The 12,453-nt window shown below is 44.3% G+C and overlaps 1 protein-coding gene across 1 annotated transcript in view; it reads left to right on the plus strand.

The window, feature by feature from the left end:
• The first annotated feature begins 5,476 nt into the window (after positions 1-5,476).
• The window catches only part of CSTPP1 (centriolar satellite-associated tubulin polyglutamylase complex regulator 1), a 23,331-nt gene continuing 16,354 nt past the window's right edge, over positions 5,477-12,453 (plus strand). Inside the window, exon 1 of the mRNA XM_028484689.2 lies at positions 5,477-5,556. Within this exon, the coding sequence (XP_028340490.1) occupies positions 5,483-5,556 (74 nt within the window). The 5' untranslated portion in view covers positions 5,477-5,482. The remainder of the gene's footprint in view (positions 5,557-12,453) is intronic.

Raw genomic sequence — 12,453 nt, forward strand, 5'->3', positions numbered from 1 at the left:
TAGCCAAGAAAAGAATACTTTGAGTCAGGGGTTGGTTATCTTGAAAACTCCAGTATTCAAAACTCCAGCTAGAGTTGTAACAGTAGTAAAGTGAATCACTAAGAAGTAAACCCTAGGTGGCTTCTGATTTTCGAGGTAAAATTGGTGATCTATTCCAATGAAAATAAATATTCGAGTTGATTGGATTGAGCACTTGATAAGAAAGTGCTAGGAGTCAGCAAGGCCATGGAATGCAGTTACACCTTCCATAATGTATTGAGTTCACTGAGAGCTGTGGTACCTTCCAACCAGGATGTTTCCCATTTTCAGCACTTTATAGCTCCTGGCACCTCCTCACACTGACCTAAACTTATAGTCATGCCTCCTGTACCTGGAGATCCCCCATCTCTGTGTTCACACAGTGACCAGAAACTCGTCCCTCCAAATTTTCATCTGGGTCACTGTGCGGTGCATGTTTTTATTCAATCATTCCTTCAACAGATATTTACTACTGTATGCCAGGCATTGTGCTGAGGGCTTTAGTTAAGGCCAAAGGTGCCTTAATTTCAGGACTTCAAGTTTTAATCAGTTAATAATTATTAAATAATTCTCCCATTTATTGAGCATTTTGCTAATGTTTCAGAAAAGTTCCTTATATACAAATTACCTCATTTGATCTTTACAACAATCACATTAGGTAGGTACTGTGGTTAGTCACATTTCTGAGAGGAAACTAAGGTTCAGAAAAATTGTCTAACTTGTCCAAGTCATACTGGTGGTAAGTAGTGGAGGCCAGGTTTTGAAGCCAGGTCATCTGACTGCATAGTCTGCGCTCTGCACTAAAACAACTGCCCTGCCCAACTGGAAGGGTATCTGTATGTTTAACTTAGATATTGGTTTGGCCAAAAAGTTCATTCGGGTTTTTCTGTAAACTGTTACAGAAAAACCCAAACGAACTTTTTGGCCAACCCAGGAAGTCTTTAACTTAGATGTAAAGTTTGTCAATCACCTGGCATAAACAATCCTATCATCAGAAGTCAAGTCTCCCACTAACCAGCCAGATCACACCTGCCAGAGTAGAACTTGCAGGACCTTTGGAGCTAGACAGGTGTATGTCTGAATCTCAGTCCTCCCTCCTCTTACTAGTTCTGTTTCCTTGAAAAAGTAATTAGCCTTAAAGAAACCCTAGTTTCTTTATTTCTAAAATAATAATAGCAAATACTAACAGAGCACTTACGATGGGCTATTATTCTTAGTTCTTAACGTTAGCTCACAACAACTGAATGATGTTGGTACCATCATTATACCCACTTTATAGATGGGGAAACTGAGGCATAGAGCACTTAAAGGACAGTAATTTGAAATCAGTGGCAAAGCTTGGATTTGGACCCAGGCAGTCTAACTCTAAAGTCCATGCTATGAGCCACAATGCTGTACTGTGCTGCCTCCTGAGATGATAGGATTGAGGGTGTAGAAACCTCTGGTCCAGAGCCACACAGTCAATGGGATTATTACAAGGTTTAGAATAAGAAAATTTAACAGCTCTGACCACCCACAAAAAGAGAAGCACCAATTTGTGGGGAGTGTTCTGATTTTGATCTTATACCAAAGTCGTCTTATGTCTTTGCCTTTGAACTTTCAGGACCTGCTGGCTGAAGCTTTCCTAATTGTGGGGGGGGATTCCTTTAGAGAAGGCATCTGTTGGTACACACCGTTTACCTTCCCTGCACCTGCCAGGATGGAGAGCACCGGCAGGTGGGCGGGGATGAGAAATGGCTGTGTAGCCACCAGCACAGGTGTACTCATCCCCCACCTTCCCATGGCCTCAGCAAAGGCTGTGGTGCTGGAGCTGCAGTCTTTCCTGTTGACAGTAATTAGAACCTTTCAGACTTAATTTCTTACACGAAAAAATCCCAATTCACTTGAATTGTCTCCTTGATCCAGTTCACCTGGAGCTATTTAGTTCCTGCAGTTTGTTTGGGGAGGAGAACAAGCTATTAAGCCTTCACACATTGCGGTTGATAAGATCAAGGTGTGGAAAATGTTAGTTGGGTAAACTTTGGAGCCAGACTGCCAGAGTTTGAATTCCAGTTCCAGCAGTTAAGCATGATCTGAGTTTTTGTGTCTGTGAAATGGGGATAACCATAGTGAAGATTAGATAAGATGAGATGGCACACAGGTAAAACCCTTGGAAGATCAGTGTCTGGCCCATAGTAAGTGCTCAATAAATGTTAACTGTTAGTATTATTATCATTATTAAGCCCATCCAGCCCTTAGACCCCAGCCTAGGATCTTGCTCTGGGAAGCCGCGTCCCCTTCCTGTCCCCCAGGCTCTGGACCCTTCTCTCCTCACTTACCAGATGATTTCATCTCTTTACGCCTCCACGTCCTTATCTGTGAAATGCCGCTGGGAATACTAGAGTCTACTTTGTGAGGTTGTTGTGAAGGTTAAGTAAGCTAATTCAAAGCCTGAGCACAGAGCTCAGTGACTAGTCAGTCTCACTACTGTTATTCCTGAAGTACAAAGGGCTGCCTGGAAGGCAGATCTTTGAGATCTTGGAGAGCTCTTAGAGCCAAAGGACCCAAAATAGGCAGGAGCATTTAGGGTTAACCAACTCCTGAGTGTGAGCCTCAGGAGCTGGGGAGACCGCGGGCTTGTTGGGAACGGAGGAGGCCTTAAATGAATGCAGACTGCAGAAGAGTATTCAAAAACAGGTTCGGCTCAAGCAATCTGACTGAATTTTCAAGGCAGAAAAATTTTAAAGGGTTTAAGCATTTACACTCAGCAAGAAGCACCTTCCTCCTCTCCTGCCTTTGCCCCCAGGATTTAAAAACAAAACCAAATAGCTCCTGTTCTTTGGTGTTACTATGTTCTAGACATTCTGCTGAGTACTTTATAGACATCATCTTTTTTGATCTTGACTTCAACCCTGAAAGGTAGGTGTCATCATTCCCATTTTACGGATGAGAAACTGAGATTTAGAGAGATTGAGCAATTTGCCCAAGGTTGCATACCTGGGAAATTGCAGAGCCAAGATTTGAACGCAAGCCAGGGGGACAGGAGGAGGACAGCTCCCATTTGTTCATCAGTGTTCTGATTTTGGAGCAACACTTACTGCTCACCATTCTCCCAAATACCCACTGTACAACCCAGGAGTGTCTCCAAGTGGCAGATGCCTCTCCCTTGAAATTATCTGGCCTTGATATTATCCTACTTCTACTTTAATAGAACTGCTGTCTTCCACAATTAAACTGGCCAAAGTTGTTTATTTGCCTGCACTTCCCGTTCATCTCTTCGTCTGACTATCTTCCTCACTTTACATTGGGGATAGTCAAGTTCCAGAAGTGGTGAACAGGATGTATTCTGTTTTTCTGATGTATATAGTATTTCCAAGAACTGTTGTTGCATTGGAGAAGTACAAAATTATTTTTGTAAATCATTCTCCTACGCTTAGGAAGCAAGTATTTGAAGCACGTGAGTTAGAATATCAAGAACCTAAAGAGAGCTGAGGGTCTGGAAACCAGGAGGCTGAGATCGATTTCCAGCACTGTCTTCCTTGATTGAATAAGGGGGTCATACAACTCTCTCGGCTTCTCATTTTCCTTTACCCTGTTTGTCTTCCCAAGGATATCTTGTAGATAATTTGGGGGATAAATATGAATAACTGTGAAATACTTTGACACCCCCACCCCAAGAATGGTATCAGATCCATCCACCAAATCTTAGCCTAGAAAAGCATTAATGGGGACTCCCTGGTGGTCCAGTAGGTAAGACTCCAAGCTCCCAATGCAGGGGGCCTGGGTTCAATCCGTGGTCAGGGAACTAAGATCCTGCATGCATGCCACAACTAAGAAGCCCTCATGACGCAGCTAAAGATCCCACGTGCTGCAACTAAAGATCCCACATGCTGCAACGAAGATCCCACGTGCCGCAGCTAAGACTGGGTGCAGCCAAAAAATAGATTAATTAATTAATTAATTTTAAGAAAGAAAGGAAAAAAGCATTAATGATTCACAGATAGAACTTTCCTTTATTTAGTTCCTGCCAGAACTCACTTCTCTCTATACAGGGGGTTTTGAAGTGAGAATAAAGTAGGAACATATTAGATTCAGTAGCTTTTCTCCCTTTCGTCTTTCCTGTCCCTCACCCCAAGTCTGCGAGCCCACAAGTGGCTATTACTCCTTCCCTTGAAGAACAAAACCTCCTACTAGGCTGTGCCCTAGGTCAGGCGAGTGAGGAGAGGAAAGTGCACACCCCATTGTGGCTAAGACGAAGGCCGCAAAAGCCATCTTGATCCTTTGACCTACATTGACTCTGAGTCTGTCGCTTTCGTGTCCCTGACTTTGGCAGTGTGGTTAGTCTAACTCTATGCCCCCACCTTGAATTGAGCCTTGATGAAAAAGTAGTAGGAACCCAGGCCTGTCCCTGGGGATTTGGGGTTTTTATCTTGGAAAAGCATCAACCAAACTATCAGGGACAGAAGATCTGGATTCCTGTGGCTTGAGCTAACTTAGGTCCAAAGAAACCAAGTGTCTGTGATCATCATCTTCATTCCCCAAATGTGGCCATGCCCTCTGGATTCCCTTCCCTCACTCATGCTCCCGGTTAGGAGGGCTTCTGGGTTGCTTGATCTTGCTTTACCATCAGCACGTCGTTCCATATTTGAAATGCTTTGGTATATGGAATACTTGTGGATTGCAGCTGCCTGACTGATCTAAAATCTCTTGGCTTTGGGACATGCAGTAACAAAACAACTTTTAAACATCAGTGTATTTCCTCTCCCTTGGCATTCTATAACCTCCCCCTGAGATTTACCTCTCTGGGTTTTCTACTGGGCCACAGAGCCTCATCCTGGCTCATCTCTCCCAAAGCACTGCTTCTGTCTGTCAGGAGTCACTTGGTTGCCTAGATTGTATATCTTGGACCTTTGTCTTGGCTTCCTATAATAGGATGACCAGATTTGTGTGCAGGCATCCAAAAGGAGCCAGCCTGCACAATACTGGATGACAGAGTAAGAAGGTCTGTGGATTGCTACGCTGTATTCTTCTCCTCCATACATTGCAAGACTGCATTTGCCTTAATACTGCTTGCAGATATTCTGTGGATGGTCTTTGGGCATGTTGTGGTGAATGTTACCATGCCAGAGAATTTCAGCAAACTTAGCCAGCTCTGAAATGACTCATTCTTGTGGATTTTCATACATAAGAAGGCTAATAAAGTTACCTTCTTACCGGACCATCTTTCAAACCGGTGAAGCTCCTTAGGCCAAAATATTGTAGCTGGGTGCCTCCCATCCAGGAAAAACTCTGTAGAAATATTGATCTTAAAATCTCACCCTTGGAGGGTTAGTGGCTAATGCAGCCTTAACACTGACTCACCTTTAAAAGAGCAGCTCTACTGAGAGTAGGTCTGAAACCCATGAAATGATCAAAAAGACAGCAGTGACTTCACATGCAGAGACCTAATGTGTTCCTATCCATTTCCACTCCAGATTTGCTGACCATGAGGGAATATCACTGCTTGCTGCAATTACTGTGCCCAGATTTCCCGCTGGAGCTCACTCAGAAAGCAGCCAGGTATGTCTCCTGGGCTTTTGAAGTCAACTCAGCCCCCTCTTTGGCCTGGGCTTCTGAGAGAAACCTGAAATGTATACAAACAAACATACCATTAGGGGAGAATAAAACTGATAGGGAAGAAACTGGCATTTGGAGAGGGGTCTATTTGGGATTTGCCCAAAAACATAATACTTTCTGCATTTCCAAAAGTAAGCCAAATGATCTTTGGTGGTTTCAGTGGGGAGTTTTATGGTCTGCAGATAGAGTTGGGAGGTGGTGAGATGAAGAGGCAAACACACACACACACACACACACACACACACACACACACACACACACACACACACACAGGCACGTACACAAAGAAATATCCCTAGAGGACATTCTGAGAAAATATGGGGCAAGTTTGACAGCGACTTGTGATAAAGGGGGTTGAAGTTCGAGACTGGAAATCATGAAGGTGATAAAGCCCAATTGAGGGAGGGACAAATTGTATTACTTATGCTAAAAGAAGGTTTTCAAGATTAGTCCAGAACCAGGAAGACTTGGTAGAAATAATTAGAACCCTCTAATTTCTGTGTTTGGTTTCACTGTCATTCACATTTTTTTAACCAAATGAGGTAGTTGGGCTATGCCTCAGTTAACTTTTACTTATTTAACTGAAAACCTGAGCTAAGGCAGCAAATGGACGTATAGCAAAAATCTTGCTTTCTGAAAAATTGCAGAACAGAGGATTTTTAGGAAAATACTCTGTATTATATCATACATGACAGATACGTGTCATTAGACATTTGTCCAGATCCACAGAATGTACAACACCAAGAGTGAATCGTAAATCTAAACTGTGGACTTTGGGTGATGATGTGTCAGTGTAGGTTCAACGATTGTAACAAAGGTACCATTGGTGGGGGATGTTGATCTGGGGGAGGCTGAGCACGTGTGGAGGCAGGAGGTATATGGGAAATCCCTGCACCTTCCCCTCAATTTCACTGTGAACCTAAAACTGCTCTAAAAAAGTAAAATCTAAATAATAATTTTTTAAATGCCCAGCTTCCCTAAATCAATTAGTCAAGTATATTTACAAAGTAGAGTTGACTAGTGAACAGGGAGGGGCTTAGGGGCACCGAACCTCTGTGCAGTGGAAAATCCAAGTATAACTTACAGTCAGCTCTCCATATACACAGTACCTCCATATACATGGCTCTGCATCCGTGGGTTCAGAACCTGCGGGTTCAACCAACCGCAGATTGTGTATTTGCTATTGAAAAAAATCCACATATAAGTGGACCTGTGCAGTTGAAACCCAGGTTGTTCAAGCATCAACTGTATATTCACATCCATCACCACAGTCAATTTTAGAGCATTTTAACTACCCCACCAAGAAATCCAGCACCCCTTAGCCATTGCTCCCCAATCCCCCCATCCTCCCTAGCCCTAGACAACCACGCTCTGTCTCTATAAATTTGCCTATTCTAGACATTTAAAATAAATGGAATCATATGATATATGGTGGTCCTTTGTGACTGGTTTCTTTCATTTAGCCTTATGTTTTCAAGGTCCATCCACGTTGTAGCCGGTCTCAGTACTTCCTTTCGTCAAATATTTCTTGAGTGCCAATTTTGTGCCGGGATCTATTCTGCATATTAGGGGTACAGTGATGAATAAGACATAGTTCCGGCCCCTCAAGGAGCTTGCCATTTGATTTAGAAGTGGATCCCTTGGGTACCGATCATGGCCTGCCACCACTTTGTGTCACATCACCTTGGTTTCTGTCACTGCACAGCAGACTCCGTCCTCCTGTCCTGCTCCTGAAAGGTAGCAGGCGAGTCTGAGGGTGAGCCTTCTGTATGATTTTCAACCCCACCAGCCCCGTTCTTGCATTTGCCCCACCCATCTCCCAGACCCTTCCAAACAATCTGATGTGTGTAAGCATGGCAAGATTAGACTAGAAGGAATAGAACCCTCTAAGATCCACAGATTCGTACAATTATTGATACCAAGGGGCTTCTGGAGTGGCATTCCCCTAGCTGTGTCAGAAGCTTACCTCCTCCTCCTCAAGAGGCCTACTGTTCAATAGAAACTTCAGACCTTTCCATTTGAGGAAGAGGAAGCAAGGTAACCAGTCCATGTCAATAGCAGGGAATGTGAGGAGATGATGGGGATGCCAGTATCAACAACAGAAGGGCTCCAGTTGAGCCTCAGGATACTGGCCACAAAATTAGAGATGAACTCAGGACTCAGGCTTTTGTGTCAACCCCCCCTCCCCAGTTCCCTGCTTTCCTCACTCCACTCCAGCTGGTGTGTGTGTGGAAAAATTGCATACATCCCAGAAAGTGCCCTCTGATTGTTTAAGCTATTCTCATCTTGTCCTGAAGGTCAGGATCCCAACTTCCTCACACACAAACCCAGGCTTCTGACCAGAACTGCAAATGGGGGTGGTTAGGCCTCCAAGGCAGTTACTCTAGCTGGAAGAGGCACTGCCCTCTCCTGTCTCACTGCTGGTCTCACTGTATTCATGGCCCTGAGGTCTGGGGACAGGCCGCAGGAGGAGGCTCTGGTCTCTGATGCTGTGTGCGTAAAAGAATGTAATCCACAGGCAGCTGTACGCCAGAGCCTGTTCAGCGGCAGAGCAGCTCCACGTGCGCCTGACTTATGTGAGGCCAGCACCATGGCCAGGCCCTGGAGCGGCAGGTGTGAGCCGGAAACAGGAGAGCAAAGAGCAAACAGACTCCACGACAGCGCCCAGCCAGAGATCCCCTCCACCGCACACACTCCCGCAGCAATGGGAGTCGTTAAGTAATTTTATCCCTAAATGGTCACCATAGCATCTCTGTCTCCATCCTCCAAGGACTGGGAGGCTTTCCTGATGGTTAAGAACATTCAACTAGAGCCAAAATTCTTGAGTTCTAATCCTGGTTCCACAGTTTACCAGCTTGTGCCCTTGGGAAAGTTATTTAATTTCTTTGAGCCTCCGTTTCCTCATTTGTGAAGTGGGAATAATCATAGTTGTAATAATTGAAGAAGCATATAATGTGCTTAAAATAATGCCTGGCACAGAGCAATGTTAGAAGCAGTGGTATTAACCTTGACCTTTAAGAGCACAGGCATCATAGGGTTAGAAAGACCTGGGTGTACACACCACCTGTGCTCTATTAACTGGATGACCTTGAGGATCTCTCAACTTCTACAAGCCCTGTTCCCCTATCTGTAAAATGGGGCTAATAATAATAACTAACTCAGGGTGGTTGTAAGATTTCAACAAAAAATTATATGTAAATTGCTTAGCACATTATATAATCCAATAAATAATAATTTCTGCTGTTAAAATAATGTTAGTATTATTGTTATTACCAGATTTTTTTAAGTAAGTGAGAAGTCAGACATAGAGAGCAGACTTGTGGTTGCCAAGAGGGAGCGGGGGAGGGAGAGGGACGGACTGGGAGATTGGGGTTAGTAGATGCAAACGATCACATTTATTTATTTGTTTGTTTGGTTGGTTTTATTTATTTATGTTTTTGGCTGCATTGGGTCTTCATTGGCTTTGGGCTTTCTGCATCGGGCTTTCTCTAGTTGTGGCGAGCCAGGGCTACTCTTCATTGCAGTGCATGGGCTTCTCATTCCGGTGGCTTCTCTTGTTGCAGAACACGGACTCTAGGGGCACAGGCTTCAGTAGTTGCAGCACACGGGCTCAGTAGTTGTGGCACACGGGCCCTAGAGTGCGCAGGCTTCAGTAGTTGCGGCATGTGGGCTCAGTAGTTGTGGCACACAAGCTTGGTTGCTCTGTGGCATGTGGGATCTTCCCGGACCAGGGATCAAACCCATGTCCCCTGCATTGGCAGGCAGATTCTTAACCACTGAGCCACCAGGGAAGTCCCAAACTATTACATTTAGAATAGATAGATAACGAGGTCCGACTGTATAGTGCAGGGAACTATATCCAACCTCCTGGGATAAACCATAGTGGAAAAAAATATTTTAAAAGAATGTATATATGTGTAAATTAAATAAGTGAGAAGTGCCTGGGTTCCCTAAGGCAGTGGTTCCTGGCCTTTTTTCCCTTCACAAAGTTCAGAAAATAATATATAACAAAAAGTAGGGTAAAGACAGGACTGCCTGTGTCTCCTCCCTCCTGGGCCAGGGGGACCATCACACCTGTAACCCATTCAAGGCCCAAATGACACAGGGGTGGGAAGCTTCCCTCCAAGGGTGAAGATTTAAAGCAGTGGTTCTCCAACTTGAGTGTGCACCAGAATCACCTGCAGGACTTATTAAACCACGATGGCCCAGCCCCACCCTCAGAGTTCAGTGGGTCTGAGGTGGGGCTCAAGAATCCATAGTCCTTATAGGTTCTCAGGTGATGCTCACGGTCTGGGACCACACTTTTTTTTTTTAACATCTTTATTGGAGTATAACTGTTTTACAATGGTGTGTTAGTTTCTGCTTTACAACAGAGTGAATCAGTCATACATATACACATGTTCCCATATGGGACCACACTTTGAGAACCACTTTAGAGCATTGCATGCCAGTCTCTTTCTGGCATTTTAGAATTGATTGCATTAAAAGGAATTGCTTTTCCTTCTCACTTTTGTCATCTGAAACACTACTTAACTCACTTCTCCCTCACTTAAAGCCAGATTTCCTAGTGAGTAATATATGTTTAACAGGAAAAGCTCTTTTATCATGGTTATATGCTGAATACATATAGTGCTTCAAAAGCACATAAACTCCTCTAAGGAATCTAGTTTTAGACCTAACAAGTCACCTCCATTTAAGAGAGTCATTTTTCAGCTGGTCCCTGTATCACAAAGGTTGAATGGCCTAATGGTGTAGGACTCAGGTGCTGGAGCCAGACAGCCCTGGGTTCAAATCTCATTTTCTTCACTCATAGGCTTGTGACCTTGAGCAACTCCTCTGAGCATGAATTTCTTCATCTTTAAAATGGAAATATAATAGCACCTGCCTCATAGAGTGCTGGGAAAACTGGACAGCTACATGTAAAAGTATGAAATTAGAACGCTCCCTAACACCATACACAAAAATAAACTCAGAATGGGTTAAAGACCTACATGTAAGGCCAGACACTATCAAACTCTTAGAGGAAAACACAGGCAGAACACTCTATGTAGAGTGTTTTCAGGATTAAATGAGATAATGCATGTAAAAATACCTGTCACAAAGCTTTTTTTTTTTTTTTTTTTTTTTTTTTTGGCTGCACTGCATGGCTTGTGGGATCTTAGTTCCCTGAACAGGGATTGAACCCATGCCCTTGGCAGTGAAAGCACGGAGCCCACTGGAATGCCAGGGAATACCCCACACTTCCTTTTTAATTCCTAATTTAGAGACTTTCGTGCCTGCGGACTTGGTCAAGTGGAGAGCTGGTCAAAACTAACAGGGGAAGGAGTGTAGGGGTTTGGGGTGGGGACAGTGGCCTGTGACATTCATCAGACAAAGCTCTTCACTCAGTTGAGGGTCTGCTCTTTGCCAGGTTCTTTGTGAAAGGAAAACACGGTCCTTTTCCTCATGGAGCTTACGGTCTATTGAGGAATAACAGGCAATAAACAAGCAAAGCAATAAATAATACATAATTTTAAAATGTTGATAGCTGTCATGTTTCTATAAATGATAGGAAAACATGGGATAGGCCTCATTAAACGGCGTGGTCAGGAAAGGTCAGACCTACCTGTATATTAAAGTTGGGGGGAGGCAGAGCCAGCTGGTGGGAGGATGGGGAAGGTGCTCAGGGCAGAGGGGTGAGGCCAGCAAACCCCTGAGATGCGAGGGGGCCTGGCAGGCTGGGGTCTGTCGGGGACAGGGGCACAAGTGCAGCTGGGGAGGGGGCAGGGCTGCCTCCCGCCTGGTCTGGTTTATCCTCTGTCTCTGTCCAGGAGGATCTATAAGGATTGAGAACGACATAAAGGTCTTTATCATCGGGGTCAGATTTCAGAATCCCAGGCAGCTTGGCTGTCCTGTTCTCCCGATGAGAAAGTGGAGACCCCAGGCTTGACGAAACTTGGTAAAGTGGAGCAGAGAGAATTTGGGGGTGTTCTTGATTTTTTAAAAAAATTTGTTTATTTATTTATTTATGGCTGTGTTGGGTCTTCCTTTCTGTGCGAGGGCTTTCTCTAGTTGTGGCAAGCGGGGGCCACTCTTCATCGCGGTGCACGGGCCTCTCACTATCGCGGCCTCTCTTGTTGCGGAGCACAGGCTCCAGACGCGCAGGCTAAGTAATTGTGGGATCAAACCCATGCCCCCTGCAGTGGAAGCACAGAGTCTTAACCACTGGACCGCCAGGGAAGTCCCAGATAGTTAGATATTTTCAAGGGAAGATTTTACGAGCCCAATTCTTGCATCTCCTCATACCTAAAAAGGCATTAAAGTCATTAATGGAGACACCTGCTCCTTGTGACTAGTAGTAAACTTCACAAGACTAGCGACAGCCTTCTGCAAAAATGTGTGCTGGATTGCATGTACGTCCCCTTCACCAAAATCACATATATACCGACCTTCCCCCCTACCTCTCCAGAGCAGTTTCTCAGAGCTCTCTGATATGCTGTCTCCCGGGCCGTAGTCCTCATTTTGCCCCAAATAAAACTTAACTCAAAACTCTCACGTTGTGCCTTTTTTTTTCAGTCGACAGTTTATCCACATAGGATAAAATAAAATTAGATCCCTACTTCAGACCATATTCAGAAGTCAATTTCACATAGATTACAGACCTAAGTGTAAAATGCAAAACTGTAATACTCTTAAAAGAGATTAGGAGAAAATATTTTTATGGCCACCAGGTAGTTAAAAAATTCTTAAACAAGATAAAAATTCTTTTTTTTTTTTTTGCGTTACGCGGGCTTCTCACTGTTGTGGCCTCTCCCGTTGCGGAGCACAGGCTCCGGACGCGCAGGCTCAGCGGCCATGGCT

The sequence above is a fragment of the Physeter macrocephalus genome, unplaced genomic scaffold, assembly GCF_002837175.3.
Source record: "Physeter macrocephalus isolate SW-GA unplaced genomic scaffold, ASM283717v5 random_211, whole genome shotgun sequence".
Taxonomy (NCBI): Eukaryota; Metazoa; Chordata; class Mammalia; order Artiodactyla; family Physeteridae; genus Physeter; species Physeter macrocephalus.